At 53.8% G+C, this 23178-nt stretch overlaps 1 protein-coding gene across 1 annotated transcript; it reads right to left on the bottom strand.

Moving 5' to 3' along the window:
* Positions 1-4080: 4080 nt before the first annotated feature.
* On the bottom strand, positions 4081-21865 carry CDX1 (caudal type homeobox 1; the record flags this gene model as incomplete). The annotated part of the gene is made up of 3 exons (XM_080699135.1): positions 4081-4287; positions 5171-5316; positions 21421-21865. The coding sequence occupies 3 exons, from the start codon at positions 21863-21865 to the stop codon at positions 4081-4083; spliced, it is 798 nt and encodes a 265-aa protein (XP_080555261.1).
* Between the last annotated feature and the right edge of the window lie 1313 nt (positions 21866-23178).

The following is a 23178-nucleotide window of genomic DNA, read 5'->3' as shown; positions in this document are numbered from 1 at the left end:
GTGTACCCGCAAAACCTAGCACTGATGTTCATGATTCTGACTTGCTAGAGGCCATGAGCAGGCTGTGGGCCCTGGAGAGCCAATTTAGGCTAAGCCACATCTATCTCTGGCTCCCAGGTCTCCAGTACAGGGCTGCCACCAGGCAGAGCAGGAACCTGAAATCACATGTGCGAAGCATCATCAGCCACCCATGATGGGGAGCCGGGGTCCTTCCTTGTCCCTAATGCTTTAGGGGACAGGAAACTCAGAGGCAGCCTGTGGCACTATTGGAAGTCATCTTGGGTGAATTTCCTCATCACAAAGCTCATACTAATGAACAGGTGAGCCCCACCCCCGCCTGTGGACCCATGTGACCTCCTATGTGGCCGACACTGGCACCCTGCCAGGCAGAGGTCTTCTTGAGGCTGGGGAAGGCTTGTCCTGCCTCAGATCTTCACAGCCACCATCTGTCTCCAGCACTGTGGTGGGGGCCGCCAGCATCGCACACTCCCTGTAGGCAGGCGGCTGAGACACTACGTGCTGCGGGCTGCGCTATACACCGTTCTAAGGCCAGCTATCGTGTTTTTATTTGATAAATGAGGCCGAGGCTCAGAGAACCTAGGTAACTTGCTTGGACGCAGTCACTCTGGAACCCAGGCCACAACACCTGTGCTCTCTGCTGAGTCACAGAAGGCCTGGCTCCCCAGCCCAGAGCACCCACACTCGGGAGTGTGTGGAGTTCTGGGGAAGCTGATGGGCACTAGTGGGGCCTCCCAGGGGGAAAGCAGGACTCAAAATGGTTTCTTTGCTGCGGGTCTTGTCGGAGCCTTTCATGTGCTGATGAGCAACTGTGCTGCTCCCAGGAGTGGAGGCTGCAGGATTTTCCAAACTTACTTGACCAAGGCCATTCATTTTTTGGAAGATAAGCTCCCCCGCCCCCGCCCCTGTTTCATAGAGGGGAAAAAAGAGGTCCAGAGAGGAGAAGGAGTTACCCCGGGATCATGCAGCCAATGTTTTTATTTTATTTTATTTATTTATTTTTGGTGGTACTGGAGGTGAAACCCAGAGGCAGTCTACCCCCGAGCTACATCCTCAGTCCAATTTTTTATTCTTTATTTTGAAACATGGTTTCACTGAGTTGCAAAGGGCCTCACTAAGTAGCTGAGGCTGTCCTCCTGTCTCAGCCTCCCAAAGGCGAGGATTACAAGCGTGGGTCACCCTGCCCGGCTCAGCCAATGTTTTTTTCTTTTCTTTTGCAGGTCTAGGGTTGGAACACAGGGGCATTCTACCTCCAAGCTACACCCCCTGCCCTATTTTATTTTCTTTTTAATTTGAAACAGGGTCTCATTAAGTTGCAGAGGGCCTCACTAAGTAGCTGAGGCTGTCCGCAAACCACGATCCTCCAGTCTCAGCCTCCCGAATGCCGGGATTACTAGCGTGCGCCACCACGTCTGGCTAGCCAATGTTTTTAAAGATCATAAAACTATATTCACTCACTGCCAGCCCCCTTTCCTCTGCTCTGGGAACCCTGGCCCTCCCTCTGGCACCACCTGGCTCCTGTGTCATAGGTGTCTATTGTGGCTGACAAGGCCATGGTGTCTTCCTAGGTCACTGGTAGGAGCGGAAAGAGAAAGAGCTGCCTGCCGGCCGCAGGGGCTTGTGCAGGCCAGAGCCACCTTGCGCATCGTCATTCTGGGCCCCGGGAGCAAAGGGCAATGGCGGGCAGGCTGTGCACACGCTTTATGGCCGAGCCGCCTCCCAGAACAGTAAACAGAGGCCAGGCAGCTGGTACCAGAGCCCTCTGGGAGAGAAGGCCCCAGGGAGCAGACTCCAGCCCACCCAGAGAGGAGGGACAACAGCAGCTCCCCCCAGGAGTTCATTTATTTTAATTTAATTTAATTTAATTTAATTTATTTATTTTGCAGTACTGGGGTGGAACCTATGGGCATTCTAACTCCGAGCAATACCCCCTGCCCTATGTTTTGTTCTTTATTATTATTATTATTATTATTATTATTATTATTTTGGTGGTACTGGGGTTCCTGGAAGCCCTTCCAACTCCGGGCTACATTCCTAGACCTATCCTATTTTTTTATATTTTTTTATTTGGAAGCAGGGTCTCTCAAGCCAGTGAGGCTGGCTTCGAACCTACACCATCCTCCTGTCACCGCCTCCCAAGCGCAAGGATTACAAGTGTGCGCCACCACACCTGGCTTTTGTTCTGTATTTTTGAAACAGGGTCTCTCTGAGTTGCAGAGGGCCTCACTAAATAGCTTCGGCTGGCTTCAAAACTGCACAATCCTCCTGTCTCAGTCTCCCAAATGCTGGGATTACAAGTGTGCGCCATCATGCCTGGTTTTCCTAGGAGTTTATTTATTTTTAATTAATTAATTTATTTATTTATTGTGGTACTGGGGTTTCTGGAAGCCCTTCTACCTCCGGGCTATATGCCCAGACCTATTTTATATCATTCTTATTTGGAAACAGGGTCTCTTAAGCCAGCTGGGCTGGCTTCAAACCTACGCCATCCTCCTGTCTCCACCTCCCAAGTGCGGGGATTACAAGCTTGTGCCACCATGCCCAGCTTCCCGGGAGTTTAAAAGGACAAAATAAATACTCCTAAACTGGGCCTATAATCCCAGTGCTTGGGAGACTGAGACAGGAGGATCATACGTTTGAGGCCAGCCTTAGCAACCTAGGGAAACCCTGTTTCAAAATAAAACGTAAAATGGGCTGGGGGTGTAGCCTGAAGGTAGAATGCCCCTGAGTGTGATCCTTAGTATCCCCCACAGATCACAGCTCTTAAACTCATATCACTCAGGTTATTTTTTACCATTTTTCCCTTCTTGGCATGACCGACACCCACTAGTCTCTAAAGTCTCAGTTCAAACATCGCCTCCTACAGGAAGCCTTCCAGGCTTAAAGATAAGCCAGGAGCCTGCACTCTGGGTACTTTGACTCCTGTGGTACCCAACACACACAGACCTGACTGGCCAGTGGCAGTCTTCCCAGTGGAACTTTTGGGGGACAGATTGCTTGCTTCCAGGGATCCTTTCATGTCTGGCATCTACGGTGCCCCATGAAAGCTACCACTTCAAAGAAATACCTGAACTGAAAGCACTTGAAGGACATGCTGGACTGAGAAGAGTCTGATGATTCTGCTCACAAATGGGCTCGGAGTTTACATGATCTCATAGACTTACTCTAACAATGTCTGGCTTTGATCTTTTAAATGTATTTTAAAGGTGACCTTGTTGTAGGCTTACGAAATGGGAAGGCAATACACAATTGTTAGGGAAGGGTAGAGATGATTTATGTTTCTTAAAATTTTTTTTCTTTTTATACATTTTTTTTAAAAGAGGAAAAAATTATTCTTGAAGCTGAATCTAAGAGATCCCACTCCCTCTATAGAATTCCTGTCCAGCTGTGACCACTGCTTGGTCCAGACACTCTGGGATTCCCTGGGGCCTGGGCCCTGGTGGACAGCCTGGTGGGGCGATGGGACCCCACAGGGTGGACTTGGGCCCCTCTCCCCTGCAGGGCCCCTCTATCTGCAGTTGTCCCAAGAGTGCTGGTGAGTGGAGAGGGTTTCGCATCCCAGAGGGTGGCCAGAGGTGGGCCAGGCTTGAGGATGGGTGGATAGAAGAGGCTGCAGGAAGAGGCAGGAGAGGTGGGCCGTGCCCCTGCCCTCAGGTCTCAGGCCTTCCAGCTTCTCTCTCTGCAGTAGCCCCTTGGACATAGTCAGCCTGGGGCCGACTGCAGCCCCCCACCTCAGGCCTTGAGCCCAGGGAGGAGGAGGTGGGGCCTTGTCTTGGTCCTCTGGGGCTTGAGATGCCCCTAGGAGACCGAGGCACCCCACGCTGGGCTCCCTTGCCCTCACGCATGGAGCACCGGAGCCGGATGAGGTCCCTAGCCAAGAGGCTCATGGCACCGACAGGCCGAGGAGATGCAGGGTAGGGTGGGTGGGTGACAGGTCCACAGTGACCCCAAAGGTCAGTGACAGGCCTGAGACTCACCAGGCCTTCTGGGCTCCTGCAGAAGCCCCAGCCCAGCACCTGAGTCCCCAGGCTCCTTGCCCTCCACCCCACAGACTGGGAGGGGCTAGGGCAGAAACTCTTCCTTGACAGGCATGGGGGAGGAGGCACCCAGGAGGCCCCCCAGGGCTGGGCCTGCTGGGGTGGGGGTGTCGTCCAGGGCCTGCTGAGGTGGTGGTGGCTGCTGCTGCTGCTGCTGCTGCTGCTGCTGCTGCTGCTGCTTCTTGTTCACTTTGCGCTCCTTTGCCCTCCGATTTTGGAACCAGATTTTCACCTGTGGGATCACAGAATAGAGGGGTGGTGGGTGGTGGGAGGGAGAGACAGAACACGAGGAGAGGGAGGACTGTGTGCTCATCTTCATCCACTGGTGTCTTGGCCTCAGCCTGGCTCCAGACACCCAGGCCTCCAGGCCTCCAGCACATTCTACCCTCTGGAATTTCCTCCCTTCCCTCTGGCCAGCCTTTTCCTTTCAGGGCTGCTCTGGGCCCGTCCTCCAGGAGCCTTCCCTGTGCCCTTGACTGTCCTCTCCTCTAGGCTTAAAGATAACTAACTGATCAGAGCCGGGCGTGGTGGCGCACGCTTATAATCCCAGCGTTTGGGAGGCTGAGACAGAAGGATCACACAGGTTCGAAGCCAGCCTCAGCTACTTACTGAGGTTCTCAGCAACTAAGTGCGACCCTGTTTCCAAATAAAATATAAAATAGCTATGGAGCCAGGCATGGTGGCGCACGCTTGTAATTCCAGCATTTGGGAGGCGGAGACTGGAGGATCCTGGGTCATGGACAGCCTCAGCTACTTACTGAGGCCCTCCGCAACTTAGTGAGACCCTGTTTCAAAAATAAAGAATAAAAAATAAAAAATAGGGCAGAGGGTGTAGTTTGGAGGTAGAATGCCCCTGGGTCCCATCCCCAGCCCTGCAAAAAAAAAAAAAAAAAAAAAAAAGACAACTGATCAGCCCCCACCCACCACCTCCCATTAGGGCTGTAAGAAGGTCAGGTTTCGCGGAGACTGGTGGGCAGCACCCCCATGTGCTGTGCCCTGCCCGTGGCCTGGAGACGCAGCCTCTCTGTTCTCCCTCTGCTGAGCTCTGTAATCTGCTTGGTGACCTGGAAGACAGACGCCTGGCCCTGCTCCTGGATGGGGTGGGGAGGACCCACCTGTCGTTCTGTGAGCCCCAGATTGGCAGCCAGCTCTGATTTCCGCCGGATGGTGATGTAACGGCTGTAATGGAACTCCTTCTCCAGCTCCAGGCGCTGGTGGTCTGTGTAGACCACACGGTACTTGTCCTTGGTCCGGGTCTTACCTGAGAAGCAGAAGGGGCCAGGAGGGAGGGTAAGTTTTTGGGGGTGCCCACAGAAGGCCCGAGCAGGAGCCCTGGGAGCTGGGGCTTCACTGGCCTCCTTACCCAGACCCCTCCTCGGATGGCCCGCTCCACCAGCTTTAAACCAGCTGTTGCCAGCTGTGGCTATGCAACAGACCTCCCCGGGGAGGTGGTGACAGCCCAGGGGAGGTGGTGACAGCCCAGCCGCTTGGGCTCTCCAAGTCCCTATTCAGGACTGTGGTACCTGAATGCATGGGGGCACGATCTGCATGTCTAAAACTCTCCAGGGGTTCTGATTCAGGGGTCCTTGGACCATGTGTATGAACATCAGAGGCATGAAGGGGACACCTGGCAGGAACAGGTACACTAAGATGTCAGCTGCTCCTTCCTCCTGTGCATGAGAAGAGGACAAGGAAGGCCACCTGGCTGGGGCAGGGTTGGAGCCTGGAAATACCTGAGCCAAGGCACCCCAGTTCCTGATAGACACTAGTCCTGACGTCAGACAGGAAGGACTGGGGTGGCTGACGAACCTCTAGGACCTGCCAGGAGCCTCAAAAGGCCCGACACCGAGCTCTGAGCTGGGCCTGCACCAGGGGCTAGGGTCAGCTGTGCTGGCCATCCACACTCTGGCCTGCATCCAGAGAGGAACATCACTAGGTCATTCCAAGGTCATTGCTGAGATCCTGCTGAGAACCTCACAGAGGTAGACAGTGAGCAAAATAAAAAATCCCTGCCTTCAGGATGCTCAGGTTCTAGGGGAGAGACAAAAATAAAGTATGGAAAATATTTGATGTGTTAATTGATAAGTATTTCAGAGGAAAGAAAAACAGAGAAGGAGGACTGAGAATTTAAGGAGGAGTGCGTGTGCGTGCGTGCGTGCGTACGCGTGCGTGTGTGTGTGTTCCTGAAGATTCAAACCAGGAGCATCCTACCTCCAAGCTATACCAACAGCCCTTTTTACTTTTTATCTTAAAACTGTTCCTGCTAAGTTACCACATGCTGGCCTAGAACCTGTGGTTCTCCTGTCTCCGCCTCCCAAGTACTGGGAGTTGCAATTTTAAATAGAGCGGTTCCAATGGGCATGGTGGCAATGTGCCTAACAGTTTGGCCATGCAGGAGGCTGAGGCAGGAAGATTTCAAAGCCGAGTTCAAAGCCAAGCAGGGTATTGTGGCGCACGCACACTTGTAATCCCAGCTTTTGGGAGGCTGAGACCGGAAGATCATGGTTCGCGGACAGCCTCAGCTACTTAGTGAGGCCCTCTGCAATTTAGTGAGACCCGGTTTCAAAATAAAGAATAAAAAAATAGGGCAAGGGGTATAGCTCAGAGGTCAAATGCCCCTGGGTTCCATCCCTAGACCCTCAAAGAAAAAAAATAAAAGAGTTCAAAGCCAGCCTGGGTAACATAGTAAGACCATATCTAAAAACAAAACAAAGCCAGGCGTGGTGGTGCATGCTTGTAATCCCAGTACTTGGGAAGCTGAGACAGGAGGATTACGCAAGTTCGAAGACAGCTTCAGCTACTTAGAGAGACTCTGTTTCTAAATAAAATATAAAAAAGGTCTACGAGCGTAGCCTGGAAGTAGAAAGCCCCTGGCTTCCATTCCCAGGACCACACACACAAAAAAGGCAACAACTTTAATAAACTCGCCCACAAAGGCCACACTGAGAAGGGGAATTTGAGCAAGGTCTAAAGGACATGAGGCTTGCAGACAGCTGGGGAGCATCAGGCAGAGGTATCAAGAGCGCGGCCGTGGTCAGGCAGGGTTACAAGTCTGAGGGACATCGAGGAAGCTGGTGGGACTGGGGTGCTGTAAACATGGAGGATGGTGCAGGAGCTGAGAAAGGGGGGTGCAAGGCCCCCTCTCTGGTGGTCTCCATGTTTCTCTGGCTGCCGTGTGGACAACAGACTGGGGGGAGGAAGAGGCAGCAGGCCAAGCCAGGCGCAAGAAGGTGGCGGCTTGGCGTTGAGATGGGGCTCAGCCTGCACCAGAGCCGGGCTTTCTTTGGGGCCAGGATGGAAGTTCTGTCTGAGGAGAACGTTACGAGTCATGCTTGGCCTGGGCTGCTGTGGGAGTCTGACTAAACCCCAGTTTCTCCTGTGAGAAGCTGAGCACGTGGCTGACAATTGGAGGCCTGCGCCAGCTCACGCGCTTCTACCAGGAGGTGGCGGATCTCAGGATAACCGTGGGCTCCTGCCCACCTCACCCGAATGCCCCACGCTGAACATGGTCACAGCCCCGGGCTGCCTGTCCCTCTGCCTCTTGCCAACTCTCCCCTCCTGGCTCCGCCCCCGACGCCCACGCAGCTTGGCAGGACAGCCACTGAACTCCTCCCGAGCCAAATGGTTTGTGGAGAACGAGGAGACAGCAGATGTTCCCCGGGCGGCTTCTCCCTAGGTTTTCTGCCAGAGCAGCAGAACCACAGCAACGTCTCCATAGCCACTGACCTCAGTCGGCTGCCCAACACGGCCCAGGACAGCCTCGGCCGTCAGCCAGGTCCAGCCCTAGGAAAGGGCCCAGGGAGTGGCTGCCGGGGCCTTGGCTCCAGATGGGTCTCTCTGTCGCCTAGAAAACTCAACACTGACTTAAAAAACAGTTCTGTCTGAGGCCACCACCACCGCCACTGCCAAAGCCCAGCAGGGCTCAGAGTCCACAGCCTGATGAGGTCATGGGCAAGAGCCAGAAGGGGTCCTGAAAGTCTGCTCTTTCCCCATTTTATGGATGAAGAGGCTGTGGTTCTGGATGGCACGTGGCAGCCAGAAGTCCAAAGCGGTCTGGTGAGTCCCTCTCATTCAACCTCCCTATGCAGTCAGGGTGCCTGGAGGTCCAGGCAGGCATAGGCCTGCCCAAGGCCATGTCCTCCAGTGCACAACACCTTACCCTGCCAATGTAAGAACCACTGATTCCACCACTTATCCCCCTAAACACTGGCAACGACAGCCTCAAAACAGACCACCCCTCCACTTCTACCTCGGGAATAAAGGGCAGAGCATGGCTGGGACTGGAGTTGGACAGTTTGCAACACCTGGAAGCCTTGCAGCCACCCCCAGGAGGAATGCAGGCCTGGGCAGGAGATGAGGGTCCCTGCCCCCCCAGACCTCTATCTGAGCATCTCCAAAAGGCCTTTCCCTCCACACTCAGCTCTCCCTCTCGCCCTTCCTGACAAGCAGCAAGGGTGTGCTATGGTCATTTCAAGGATGGGGAAACCCTGAAGACTGTCCAACTGGTGGTGATGTGAACCAAGACTCAGGGGTTCTGACCTTTGACCTGGCTCTTCCCAAAGAGGTGAGGGACAAGATGGATACAAGCAGCTAGCTGCATAGTTCCCCTGTCCTCACTGCCAGTGGAGACCCGGCCCAGAGACCTCCACATCCTTTCTCTGGCCCTGGAGAAGAGCTGGTGGGCTCAGGAACCCATTGGTCAACTTCTATTAGGTCAAGCTGTTGAAAGCACACAATCTTATTGCTATTAAAAGAACTCTACCAAAGAACAAAATGTTTGATTCTTCATGTGGCCCAGAAAACGGAGAGATAACTGAAGCATCCTCTTTGGATCCCAACTTGGCAGTTTCCCTCCTCATTTAACATGTGTATCACCTTGGACCTGTGAATCCCATGTCCAGGAGTTGATCTCACAGTGACCTGCCCACAGCTGTAGCTGTTTCTGATAGTACAAGACTAAAAACACAAGTACCTGTGTATCAGTAGGGAACCAGTTAAACAAGAGATGAGATATCCACAGGGAAGAGCATTATGCCATCATATAGCATTGAAAAGAAATAAGGAGCCAGTCGTGGTGGTGCACGCTTGTAATCCCAGTACTCGGGAGGCTGAGACAGGAGGATTGAGCAGGTTCAAAGCCAGCCTCAGCTAAATATAGTGAGGTCCTTTGCAACTTAGTGAGACCCTGTTTCCAAATAAAATATAAAAATAGGTCTGGGAGTGTAGCCTGGAGGTAGAAAGCCCCTGGGTTCCATTCCCAGTAACACGAAAGAAGAAAGAAAGAAAGAAAGAAAGAAAGAAAGAAAGAAAGAAAGAAAGAAAGAAAGAAAGAAAGAGGGTGGGAGGGAGGGAGGGAGGGGGGGAGGGAGGAAGGAAGGAAGGAAGGAAGGCAGGATGGATGGTAGTGCACGCTTGTAATCTCAGTACTTGGGAGGCTGAGACAGGCCACAGGTTTGTGGCCAGCCTCAGCTGCTTAGTGAAGTCCTCCAAAACTTAGTGAGACCTGTTTCAAATAAAGAATAGAAAAAATAGGGCTGGAGGTGCAGCTCAGATGTAGAATGTCCCTGGGTTAAATCCTGGAAGAAGAAGGAGAAGGAGAAGGAGAAGAAAAAGAAGAAGAAGAAGAAGAAGAAGAAGAAGAAGAAGAAGAAGAAGAAGAAGAAGAAGAAGAAGAAGAAGAAGAGAGGAGAAAGAGGAGGAGGAGGAAGAGGAGGAGGAGGAGGAGGAGGAGGAGGAGGAGGAGGAGGAGGAGGAGGAATTATAAAACTCTAAGCGGACAACATGTAAAAACAAAAGCATAACATAGGATGGTACAAAGAATATGTCATTATTTTTTTATAAAAATGGAAGAGGACTCACTCAGACTTTTTGTGTACCCATATAGTGGTTTTTTTTTTTTTTTTTAAGGAACAGATGAGAAGCCATTAATTGGAGCTGCCTTCTTTGGAGAGAGGAACTGGTGGGGGAAAATCACAGGTAGAAGAGAGACTTTGGAGTGTTTAGATTTTTCCCATGTGCAGATGTGAATTGTATTTTGTGTGTATGCAGGGTGAGGGCATGAAGAGGAGTACTGGGATTGTGTTCCCAGGGGCATTCTACCTCTGAGCTATATCTCCAGCCCTATTTTTTAAAAATTTGAAACAGGGTATCACTAAGTTGCAGAGGGCCTCACTAAGTTGTTGAGGCTGGCTGTGAATTGGCTATCCTCCTATCTCACCCTCCCCAAGTACTGGGATTATAAGCCTGTGCCACCACACCTGGCTTGGACTACATTTTTAATAATAGCCAGGAGTCCTGGGCTCCATTCCAGCTCTGGCCAGAACTCAAAACTGCCGCAAGCTACCTCTCAGTCCCCCTCTCTGAGCACCTATGCCTCCTCCCAGTTCTCCTTTCTGAGCACCTATGCCTCCTCTGGAGCCCAGGGAGGAGGGGACAGGGTGATGCATGAGGGCAGTGGGTTTGGAGAGGGCTGGGAGAACACCTGGGATGAATGATTTACAGGCTCCTGGAACACTGGGGCTAAGGGGGAAGTCCAGGCTCCTGTAACAGGTGTCTGACAAGGGCCCAGCCACTCCCAGTCACCCAGTGAGTAACCCTCTGGGCCAGATGCCTTTGTGAATGGGTGAGAGGAAGGGATAGTGGGGAGCCCTTCACCCTTCAGGGGTGGGTGGGGAGCAAGAAGAGCCTTGGATCGCTAGCTCAAATGAGAGGCTCCATCTCTACTCTGCCTTTGATGTGCGCAGAATGTCCCATCCCTATCTATGAACAGGCTACCTTGAAAGGCAGGATCTCCCCATCTCCTAAAGCATGCAAAGTAGAGGTCCTGGGAAGCTACTGGCCTGTGGCTCCAGTTCCTGACCTGTAGTCTCAGATTTCCTGGGGAGTTTTCTCAAAACACAGAACCTGTCCCTGAAATTTGGAGTCAGTGGAGCTGAGGTGAGCCTCCAAGTGATCCTGACATTGTGTTTGCACAAGGAAGACCTCTTTAGTTGTAGAGGGCAGCCTCTCATTGGCCAAGCCTCATTTTTTTTTTGTATCTGTAAAATGGAGATCATTACTATTATACTAACAATCAACATGTCCACGTGCCAGGCACTTTGCATCTGTTTCTCAACAACCTATGGGGCTGTGTAACTGTTGTCCCTGCTTTTGAGATGAGGAGACAGGCTCAGGAGAGGTCTACACATCAAGCAGGTGGGATTCAAAGCCAGGTCTACCTGGCCTCAGAAACACCACTAGAGCCTATCACATGGTGGAAGGCCTTTAATATCTTCAACCCTGAGGCATACGAGGGATTTATCCAGATGGAATAAGCGCCTAGCTCAGTACCTGGCATGTAGCAGGTGCACAGGGAGGGAGCAGGCCCTAGTCATTTCCAATAGTGGCAGATGACCATCTGACATGATTGTTGGGAGATGGAACAGTGCAATGGGTGGCATGTTGGATAGGACCATTTATTTATAAGGTCCCTTCCAACTTGGAAACGTGAAGCTTCCAATGTTTGATGATTCTCTGATATGTTTGTTATTATTGCTGAAAGAATAATAAGGCTGATTTCCCAGTCTGAGAGTCTGGACACCAGGCTTGCCCAGCTGGAGGACAGGAGACAGGAGTCACGGTGGTCAGCAGTGGGCCCCCCCCAGCCCGGGCAGGGCAAGAACAGAGCATGGCCTCTGCTGCAAGATGGGGTGAGTGGCTCCCAGAAAATCAAACAGCCTCTGAGCCAGCACTTCCTTTGCCCTCTTCTTGCTGGGTCTGTGGTCTTGAGGATGACCAGCTCTGGCCCTTGGTGGGTGGGCCGCACATTCAGGCCTAAAACCTCTGTGGCCTGTCCCTGGGTGATCCCATCTCCCACCCAGCCAGGGTTTTGTTAAAAATACATATTGCCAGGTTCTGCCCAGTCCTGCATCCGCATCTCCCTGCCATCTTTAACAAGCAGCAGTTGGATCCCAGTCCCAGTCCTGTGCTATCTGAGTGTCCTTGAACACGTCCCCCTCCTCTCTGGGCCTCAGTTCCTGCTGTGCAACAGAAAAGGATTGGGCATCAGCTCCAAGGCCCCTCCAAGTTCTGTACAGCTCTGAGCCCTTCCTTGAAACCAGACCCCCTCACTGCCAAACACGCCAGCCAATGCCAGCAGGGAGGGCACTGCCCGCACAGCCCCCAGCCAAGTAGAGCAGGAGGTAATAGGAGCACACGCATGTCTGTGGTGCCACTCTAGGGGTGACAAGGAGTAAAGCATGGGGCCTTTACTGGGAAGGAGCTTGGGGGTGGTAGGCAAGGGCGGCCATAGACTCTATTCCAAAGAGTCCTTTTTCCAGATGAAAAAACAGGTCCATAGCCGGGCGTGGTGGCACATGCTTGTGATCCCAGCATTGGGGAGGCTGAGACCGGAGGATCACGGTTAGCAGACAGCCTCAGCTACTTAGGCCCTCCGCAAATTAGTGAGACCCTGTTTTTGTAGCTCAGAGGTTGAATGTCCCTGGGTTCCATCCTCAGACCCGAAAAAGAAAGAAAGAAAGAAAGAAAGAAAGAAAGAAAGAAAGAAAGAAAAGAAAGAGGAAAAACAGGTCCAGAAAGGCTGTCAGGTCACTTAAGAGCAGCTGCAGAGCCAATGGGCAAGGAGCGATGGGAAAGACAAGGAGCTCGGGGCCCTCAGAGGACTGGCCTTCCTGCTCCATCCCAGGAGACTGGGTGCCTCTGGCCAGCGTCTTTCCAGTACCTGCTGAAACTAAAGGAGAGCCTGGGGCTCCAAGGGGGGGGGGGCTCTGAGGGCTTGTCCCAGTCCTGCCCCTGACTTAGGAGAGGACTTGGCCAGCCCCGTCCTCACGTGGTCTCTATATCCACACCTGCTGAAGGGAGAGCTAACCTGTTGTGCCCCATGGTGGGAAGAGACAAGAAAACCTGGAAACCAGAGTGGGGAAGGAAAGAGGTGGACTGAACTGGAGGGATGGTGGACATTTTTTTTTTATCATATTTGAAAAAGAGGAAAGAATTGCAAATATGCTGAGCACGCAAATAGCTTTCATATAAACCAGTGAGGTGCTATCCAGGTTAACTCCAGCAAGAGGGCAGAGAAGGTAGCCATGCCAGGCAGCCCTGAGGCGTGGTGCGCTGCTCTGCTGAGGAAAGGCCAGGTGTGCAGTGAGTTTCCAGACCCTGCTGGAGGAGAGAGCGGCGGTGTGGTCCAGCCTGGCCATCCTCAGCTGAAGGACAGCCCTCTCGGGGCTTTCCTCCCCCTGTGGACGTGAAGGCGGTGTGCAAAGGGCGAAGAGCTCTGGACATGAAAAGCTGAGCAGAGCTATTTGCAGAAGCGGATGTTGGAGGGATCCCTTGGGAGTCGGGGGACTGTTGCCTGATGGGAAGCCACAGGGCAAAAAACACACTGGCCTGGGACCAGGGGCTCTGGCTGGGCCTCCAGCTGGACATGTGATGTCCAATTTGGGCTGTTTCTCCATCTGTACCAGCAGTGGGCGGGACCTCTGCTGCGGTGGGCCTGACCACACCAGTTTCCTGTCAGATGGATGTCTTGCTGGCCCATGCTCGAGTCCTGCATCCCAGTTTCTTGCTCATGCCCTGGAGAGGAGATGAGGTTGCCGTGGGGCTGGGAGGGGAAAACCATGGCCAGGCACTCTTATGAGAAACCACACAGCCTTGGCCGAGTTTCTTCTCCTGTGTCCCCCTCCTTCCTAGTCAGAGTTCTTTGCCATCTCTGCTGCTCCTCTTCCTCCTCTCAGGTCACCTTGGCCTCATCCATGGCTCTGTCTTCTCCATTAAGGCCCACAACCTGACCTGGCTTTGGGAGGCAGCAAACTGTTTTTAGACTCAGCCACATCTGACTGTAACCCAGATTCTAACCCAAGCTGGCCGCAAGCCGGTGGTGCATCCCCAGGCAAGTCATCGGACCTCCTCGCACCCTGGGTTACTCACTCACAAAAGGAAGGTGCAATGCTTACTTTCTGTGGTGGTTATGGAGCCAGGTGTGAGCATCTATTTAGCAAGGTGATTATTCATGAAAACTATCTGTGACGATGAAGGAAATGAAGACGGCAATGATGGCGATGCCACAGAGAAACAGGAGCCAAAAGAGACAGGAAAGATTCCTCAGCGGGAGGGCAGGGAGGCGGCCCAGAAGGGACTGCCCGCCCAGACTCCCGAGAGGGACCTCCCGCTGCTGTCTAATTCACAATGGCTAGCCACGCGTAGCTATTTAAATTAGAATCAACTCAATGCAATGTAAACTTCTGTTTCTTAGTCATACTAGCCGTATTCCAAGTGTTGAACTCCACATGGGCTGGCGGCTGGCTTATCGGGGAACTCCAGTACGGAGCCTTCCATCGTGACCGAAGGTTCTGTTGGACACTTCTGGATCCAGCTGCCTCCAAGGCCCAGATTCCCACCCTGCAGAGCACACCTAAACAGACCGCGTGTGCCAGTGGCCACACAGCCTGCTCTGTGTCACCACCGCGCCGCACTCCTCCTAGGTTTCGCCGCCTAAGCCATCCTTAGGCTTGCAAAGAGCAGCTATACCAATTGGTTTCTTCTCCTGGGCTGAACAACTTGTGGCCTTCCTAACCAGATACCCCATGGGGAACGCAGGCCCCTGGCCCCTGGCTGTACCCCAGAAGCTGGAAGTAAAGTCCGGGCGACCCCTCTGCAGGCAGGGGTCCTGCAGGCTCTGCTTCAGGGTGGAGTTCCAGGAACTCTGGACTCCAGCCCTGTCCTGCCCCTAGCTGCCTATGCTGCCTTGGTAAATGCCCTTCTCCTGTGTGCCAGGCAAGGGTGGGTGGGGACCGTATTGTTCGCTCACCAGCACATAGTACGTTGACAAACAGCGAGTGCTCGGTAAGTCCCTTTTTTTTTTTTTTTTTTTTTTTTTTTCAGTTCTGGGGATGGAACCAGCTAGAGCCCCAGCCTGTTTTGTTTTTTTTTTTTTTTTTTTTTTGGTAGTACTGGGATGGGGGTGGAACCCAGGGACATTCTACCTTTCTAACTCTGAGCTATACCCCCACCCCCAGCCCCAGTTCTTATTCTTTATTTTGAAACAGGGTCTCACTGAGTTGCAGAGGGCCTCACTAAGTAGCTGTGGCCAGCCGTGAACCTGTGATCCTCCTGTCTCAGCCTCCCAAGTACTGGGATTACAAGCATGTGCCACCACACCTGCCTATAAGTCCATATTGAATACATAAATGTGCTACTTCTTCATTCCCCTCATCTCAGTAAAGGACAGCCCCATCCTCCGGTCTCTAGGGCCAAGGCCTTAGGTGTCGCCTCCAAAGCCTGCCTCCCTCGCTCCCCGCCTCCAAGCCGGCCATCTCCACCACCTCCTGCCCATCTCACTGAGCCCTCAGCCTCAGCCCAGCCCTAAGCAGTGGAGAAGTGTGCTGTTTGGGTTGAAATCCTGCATTTGAAAAAGTGCTGAGCACTCAGCGGACAGAAGCTCGCACTATTAGGATGATAGATTCTCGGTACTTATATGCTCTTCTCTTCTTTCAGGTGGTGAGGGGCCAGATTAAAGACAAACAGGCACCAGGTGTGGTGGCATCCACCTGTCATTTCATTATGTGGGAGGCTGAGACAAGAGGATCGCAGGTTCGAGTCCAGCCTCAGCAGTTTAGGAAGACCCCCCCCCCCCGTTTCAAAATCAAAGCTCAAGTAAGACTGGCACTGGAGCTCAGAGGTAGAATGCCCCTGGGTTCAATCCCTAGTCCCAGAACAAACAACAGAAACAAAACATGTAAGGAAATAATTGTCAGTTGTGATTCATGGTGTAAAGGAAAGCGAACCAGGAACCAAAAGTTTAACCCAGCGGGGCTGGGGAGCCCCCTTTCCTTAGTGTGGAGGAGGTGTCCCGAGGGGCTACCCTGGATCCAAGGTCTGAACGCTGAGCAGGAAGCTTCCATGTCAGGAGGGAAAAGAACATCCAGGGACAGTGAACGTGTGCAAAGGCCCTGAGGCAGGGAGGAGCAGATCCTCATGGATCCTGCCAGCCATGATCGTCAGCACCCAGAAGAATCTGTGGCACGAAGAGACTAGTACTGCCCACCTACCTGAATAAAAGAATGAATGAATGAATGAGAGAGAGGCACAGGATGAAGCTGGAGGGGCTGGCAGAGCCTCCAGCAGAGGGTGGGGCGTCTGGATGGACTTCAAGAGCAGTGGGAGGGCACTGGAGGATGCTGCGCACAGAAGCGGGACCTGGAGCCTTCGCTCCTCTCCGCTGTTGTGGGGGGATGTGTGCACTGAGGGGTGAGTGTGGTTTGGGGAGGGTTTAGCATGTTAACAGCAACAGCCCTGACTCTAGCTATAGATGCTGTTTACAAACCCCAGGGGCGCCAAGCAGAAACCTGAGAGGCCAGCCCGTGACTTCCGTGGATACACCAGCCCCGTGGATACACCAGCCCCGCCACTAACAAAGCTGCCTCGGATCTTCAGAACGGTTCCCAAGAACTAAGCAGCAATATCTGCCAAGGGCGGGAGGGTGGGAATCGGGTGGGGGGGGGCAGTCGACCAAAAAAAGCCTTCTGCCACTTTCTAACTGGGTCATTCTCCTTCCCAGCTACATCTGAGAGCAGAGGTGTCAAATAGAGCCTCTGCCTTGAGAACTGGCTTCAAACAGCTGGGCCCCCACTGGGCCCACCCTCCTCCTCCCACCTCCCCCTCTCACTCCCACTGGCCTCCTTTCCCACCTGGGCAACCAAGCAGCGGGGAGGGGCTGCCAGGCTCCCGCCCCACCGTGTGCTACTGTGTTTGACAGACACGAACCCTGTGCTGCTGGGCTGTGTGAGCTTGGGCGAGCCACCTAACCTGTCTGAGCCCCACCAACCTCTTCTGCAAAATGAGTCCAATGACAGGTCCTTATACCTCTTTGGTGCCTTAAGCGGGGTCACTCAGGCAAAGCTCTCAGCGCAGTGCTTACACACATCAAGACTCAGCCAGTGCCAGCCACTAGCTTTATCATGAGCTACAACTACGTACAAACCTGGGTGGGGATGGATGGATTTGGACTGGTCCTTGGGGAGAGAATAGATGGTAGCTGGCAGAGATAAACAAGGAGACAGCGTATATGTTGTTAAAATAGAGCCTGATACAGTGCTTGGAGTGGGGAGAATCAAGGAGGGTTTCTTGGAGGAGGTGGCCCTGGAGAAGGAACAGCTGGTGAGGAGACAGGAAAGGGGTAGGAAAACAGTGGAGGTGGAGGGACCAGCCCAGTGAGGCAGGAAGTGTGGCGTGTGAGCCCTGGCAGAGGTGGTCACAGGTGCAGGGCTGCGCTTTATAGCACCATGGCCTCAGCTGCAATCCTATCATTGTAAAGCTACGTTGGAAGAAACCCAGGCTCTGGAAAGGGATCTATGTTAACTTGTCGGAGGCCACACAGATTCTAACATGAATGCAATCCCAACCTGAGACCTCTTCTCCCTAGCTGTTCCCATCTCTGTGAGCATCTCTGTTTCTAGCAAACTTGTGGGAGAGTGTCTTCAGTCCTGGGTTGGGACCACCTCTCAAGAGGGCTCTGAGTACCACAGAAGTGGGGCTGGGGTTTCAGCCATGAAATGGCCGTTCGATGGCAGCGGGGAGCCAGAGATGCTCTTGATCAGGGGACGGGCCTTGATGAGGTAAGCCAGGCAACGGTTCAGAAGGCAGCTGGTGAAGACCAGGTGAGTGGCCGTGTTCATCCTTTCTCAGTTTTCCCACCTGAAAGCCGAAGGGGTTGGACGAGGATCTAAACTTTGGTGCAACCGTACCATCATCTGAGTGAGCATGTCCCGAGTGCTAGAAAACCACAAACACCCCAGTGGTCCATTAATCTGTGAATCTCTGTTTATGCCCAAGGAAGTAGGCTGAGCCCACGACAGAAGGATGGTTATAACCCTGCTAATGAGAACACTGCTATTTATAGAAGCAAAGAGTAAAAACACAATAGAGGCCCTGTCATCGCTTCCCCCCCTGGTTCAGCCAAGTGGTGCTCACCCTCAGAGCTGATCCACACTCATCTATGACGCCCATCAGCTTCTCCCGCGTCACTCCCATTGTCACCGCTCCTGCTTAGGGTCCATGGGAGCCTCAATCCCAGCCGTGGCTACCCCAACTCCCCGAGCTGGTCAGGAGCAGGGAGAGGGGGCAACCAAGCTTCTGCCACGAGGCTGAACTGCTGGCTGCACAGTCATGGGTCCAACCCCAGCTAATGACCCCAGAAGCCTGCGTCAAAGCTGAGGTCTCAAGCCAGGCATGGTGGCGCACGCTTGCAATCCCTGCGCTTGGGAGGCTGAGACAGGAGGATTACACAGGTTCGAAGCCAGCCTCAGCTACTTAGTGAGGCTCTCAGCAACTTAGTGAGACCCTGTTTCCAAATAAAGTATAAAATAGGTCTGGGAGTATAGCCCGGAGGTAGAAAGCCTCTGGGTTCCACCTCCAGTACCACAAAAAAAAAAAAAAAAAAAAAAAAAAAAAAAAGCTGAGGTCTCCCCCTTCCCCGCTTTCCCAGAGATGCCTTCTCTCCACACACTCTCCCCAGTCCTTCACTCCACAGCACTTACTAGTGCCACACACTGAGCTGGGTGCCTGGATGCAACGGTGGGTCAGACATGGCTCTGTTCCTCTTGGGAATGGAGAACACGCATATACACATAGAAGTAGGTAAGTACATTAGAACTGGAGTTAGCGCTCTGGAGGGTTATCAGTGAGCGTGGGGTGTCAGGGGAGGTTATCAGTGAGCGTGGGGCATCTACTTTGGGACTCACAGAAAGCCTTTCTGAGGAGGTGATCATTGAGCTGAGACCTCAAGGGTGAGGAAGAATCAGGTGTGCAAAGAACCAAAGGGAAGAGCTTTCCAAGAGGAAGAAACAGCAGGTGCCCAAGAACTGGAGTGGGACCCCGCGGGCTGAGGAGCTGCAGGAAGGCTGGAGCAGCCGCAGCAGGGTGCCAGGGGAGTGGCCTGGGCGGGGTTGGCGAGGGGGCAGCCGCTAGGTGCTGATCCTGGAGTTCCATGGGTCTTCAGGGGGAGTGTGGAGTTCATCCTAAATGTGATGGGAAACCACAGGAAAAGTTTAAACTGCTCCAGCTGAATTGGCCTCTACTTGTGTAAAACCTACATTCCTTACAGTCTCCTGGGTCCCGGTTTTCCGTCTCTATGCTCTCTAACTGTCCAGTTTGGCTATTCCAGAAAGCTGGAGGCTCGAGAGGAGGCAGAAGGGGCTGCCTGGTCAAGAAGGGTGGCCAGTGTGACTGGGCATTGAGGGCCAGTGACCCGCAGTGACCTTCCTCCTACTGTCCCAGTCAACAGTGTCACCCAGGATCCACCTCTGGAAACCTGTGCCTTCATTGCCCAGAAGGAGAAACTGAGGCCAAAGAGGGGCTGGAGGTCTCAGGGAGAGTCTGTAACTCCATCCCAACTCTGTGAGCATCCTGTGCTCAGAGAAGACAGGCAGCAGCTTCCTGCTTCCAAAGGCCAGGGCTTCTGTACTCTCAGCAGAGCGGGTCTCACCCGGCTCCCGGCTCCTGCGGCAACCTCTCTGGGGAGCCTTGCAGCCCCTCGCCTCTAGAGGCCTTTGCCTCTATTCTCTGGGAGTAACAGGGGAAATTCTTTTGCTTTGGGGCAGTCACTGTACAGTCACCTGGTTAGCAAGTGGACGAGAGGAAGGGTGGGCAGCCTCTTCCAGACTTCCAGATACACACAAGCAGGATGTGAAGGGCAAGCCCCCAAGTACGCCCTCTCTGCCATCTCATGTGGGGTTCTTATCTTGACATTTACAGACAAAGCTTTGGGGGGTCCAGAACCTCTGAAATCATCCATCTCATAATGCAACACTTTTCTCCAAGTAAAAGATCTGTACTTTCCATCAAATTTTTCAAAGGAGTCTTTTTGTAACTTGGAGCAGGTGGTACAAACTGCTATAAGCCTCTCATTTCAGACAGTAAAACTGAGACCCCAGAATGACGGTTCATCTCAGAGAAGCCCTTGGTAGAGGCTCAGCACAAAGGCACGCTGCTCAGATGCCCCACGCGGATCCCCACCCCACTGGCTACTGCTCATGTGGCCTCGGGCAAGTACTTGACAAGCAAATTCTTCATCATCTTCAAAATATGGGTGACAACAATGCACACTGCAATGTTATAGAGTTAAAAGATCCAGAATGTTAGCTGTTACAACTTAATCAAGGTCACAGAGGTGAGTGGCAGAGCCAGGTTGCATAGCTCCCTGAGGGCAGATAGGAGTGGCCGGTCCCTCCAGCTTCCCAGAAGGGATGTGATTACAGCTAGGGCCAGAGCCTCCTTATCAGGCATTGGGGACTCCCCAGCATCTGCGGGGTGTGTGTGTGTGTGTGTGTGTGTGTGTGTGTGTGTGTGTGTGCAAGATGGTTGTGAGGGAGATGGCAAAGAAGAGCCAGGAGGTGGGGAAGTCCCAGGCTAGCTCCCAGCTGGGGGCAGGGAAGGAGGGCCAGACATCAAAGGGTGGCCAGGCCAGCCTCCCACCCCCAAGGCCAGGTGGCCTTTGTCAGGACATGGAAGACACAATCTGGGCAAGGGAGGGGGACTTGTTCACTTTCCCGGCCAACAGGAGTCACTATTGAGCCACACTCAGCCTGATACATGACAAAGGGGGGGGGCATAAAGGTCAGGCCACCCCTTATTAAAGCTGAGCCTTTGTCTTACCCCCTCCCCTGCTTTTGAAGAGGATCAGAGAGGCCTGCCTGGGGGCAGGAGGTTCACAGACTCCAGCCAAACAGAAGCCACCTTCCCGCCCTGCTTCTCCCTCCCTCCCCTCCCCTCCCCTCCCCCCCGGGTCAAGAGTTCAGGAAGGGCCATGGGGAGGCTAGGTGGGGACTCCAGCCCTAGACTAGCCAAAGTGAGTCTTCCTCAGCCAAAGACAGGACCCAGTCTCTTTGATGTAAGATGGGAGCCTGTTCTGTAAAGGAAGTGCCCTGGGGGGCCTCAGCCGGTAGCTGTAGCTGGTGGGCTATTCCCTCTCCAGGCGGCTGCGTAGCTGCCAGGGTGGGATAGGAGTGGAAGGAGCAGGCAGGCAGACCAGCAGGGTCAGCACTCCTGAGTCCTGCCATAGAATCTGAGGACCTGCCTCCTAGTCTCAGGCTTGCAACAACCACAGGTGCGTGTGCTCACGGCTAGAGATCTCAATTTCCCTGTCTATGCAGAAGGAGGGTCCAGGTGGGCTTCTTAAGGCTCAGCAACTAAAATTCAAGAGGGGAAACAGAACTACTCTGTAAGGCCAGGGTGGTCAGGGGTCACACGCTTGGGATCCCAAGCAGGGCTAGGGCAGAGGTCACCCTGGGGGCGACCTGGGCGTCGTCCCTCAGCACCTGCCAGCACCCGGGGAGCCATCCAGAGACACAAGCGAGGGGAGGGTCCTTACCGCTGCCACCGCCGCCTCCGACCGCCACGCCGCGCCGCATCCACTCGTAGGGTGTCCGCCTTTGAGCTCCTGGAGAGGACGGTGTGCCCAGGCCACCAAGGGGCTGCGCCAGGAGCCCTGGCCCCGGGCCAGGGGGCACGGGCATCGGGCTAAAGTCCGGAGGGGCCCCGAATGCCAGCGAGGCTGGGCTGGCGGCAGGGGCCGTGGGCCCGGGGCCATAGTTGGTGGCCCAGTCGTCTTTGGGCGCAGGGAATGGCGCGCCCCAGGCCGCGGGGGGCATGGAGGTCGGGTCCACAGGAGTATAGCTGGCGAAGTCCGGGTACTGCGGGGGCGCGGGGGGCGGGGGCGGGGAGCTGTAGGCTTGCGGGCCCAGGCCAAGACTCGCGGGCCTGGCGGGGCCAGGGTACACGGGAGAGTCCTTGTCCAACACATAGCCCACGTACATGGTGACCGCGGAGCCCCCCGCGCATGCTGGGCCCTGGAGCCGCCGCTGCCGGCCGCCCCGACGACCAGACCCTGCTCACCTGAACTCCCGGCCCTGCCGAGCAACCGCCCCACCCAGGCCTTTTATAGCTCCGGGCCGCCCTAGGCCCCAGCCAAGGCGGGTTTGCATTTCAAAGCTGGGGGAAGCCTCCAGGCCTCGAATCAAAGGGGGAAACCCGTTGGGGGTGAGGGGTTCAAAAGGAGACAAATTGCTGCCCCAAGCGGGAGGTGGACTGGCCACAGCCTGGAGGGGGCTGGGGGCGCGGAGGGCAAGTCCTGGGCGAGGGGCTAGGCTCGCTGTGTGTGGGAACCACTGCCCGGCAGTGGATCTCAACTCCCAAAGAACACCTTGTCCTTCCTGTGGCTACGGAGACCTCCCCACGACCCCAGTTTACAGGTGGAGAAACTGGATCCGGGGAGCAGCGGGACCTCAGGCCAAGTCGCACAGCCGCACAGGGCTTGTAATGCACTCGGCAGTGACCAACAAGGTTGGGGTGAGAGGGCACAGCTGACTTCAAACGGGGCTTGGTCTTAAGGTAGCCTTTGGGGGGCAGGGGTCACGACCTCTCTAAACTCAGATGAAAGCTGTGATTTCCTCCAGGAAATGCATATATGCACATACATGAGCCTGCATTCTGTTGGTGGTTTCACTTAGTTGGCTCTCAGGAGAACTTTCTCCAAGGTGTGGGGCAGTGAGGTCTTCCGGGGACATCCTGGGACATTTCTCATTCTTTGATGACCCCCTTCCCTCTTTATCGTGATTTTAGGGATGTGTTTCCCACATACCCAAAAGAAGAACCGTGGAATGGCCCATCACGCTCAGCCTCACCCACCTTCCACCGTGATCAGCGTTTTGCCACACTTATTTTATCTCCTCCCTCCCTTTTGCCTCAAGTATTTTAAAACAAATTCCAGACATCATGTCATTTTACCCCTACATACCTTAGAAAGCAGCTCTAAAACACATGGACATTTTCTTACATAATATGCCAATGTCACATCTAGCAAAATTAACACAAATTCCTGGGTATTATCTAACACACAGTGCGTATTCAAAACACTCCACTTTATACAAAAAAATGTCTTTTTAGCAGTCGGTTTGTATGAGTCAGGATCCATTTGTGACAGCTGGGCCCCTTGGTATTTCAGAGGTACAGTGGAGGGGGCATGAATGAACCAGGGCCTGGCAAGGCTGAGAGCTTTGAGGAAGGATTCACGGAGGCTGGGACTCTGGAGTCTGGGGGTTGGGGGTACCTCCCCCCAGGAGGCTCAGGA

This window comes from Muscardinus avellanarius, assembly GCF_963383645.1.
Source record: "Muscardinus avellanarius genome assembly, chromosome: 7".
Classification (NCBI taxonomy): Eukaryota; Metazoa; Chordata; class Mammalia; order Rodentia; family Gliridae; genus Muscardinus; species Muscardinus avellanarius.
This window is presented reverse-complemented; position numbering and strand designations above follow the sequence as displayed.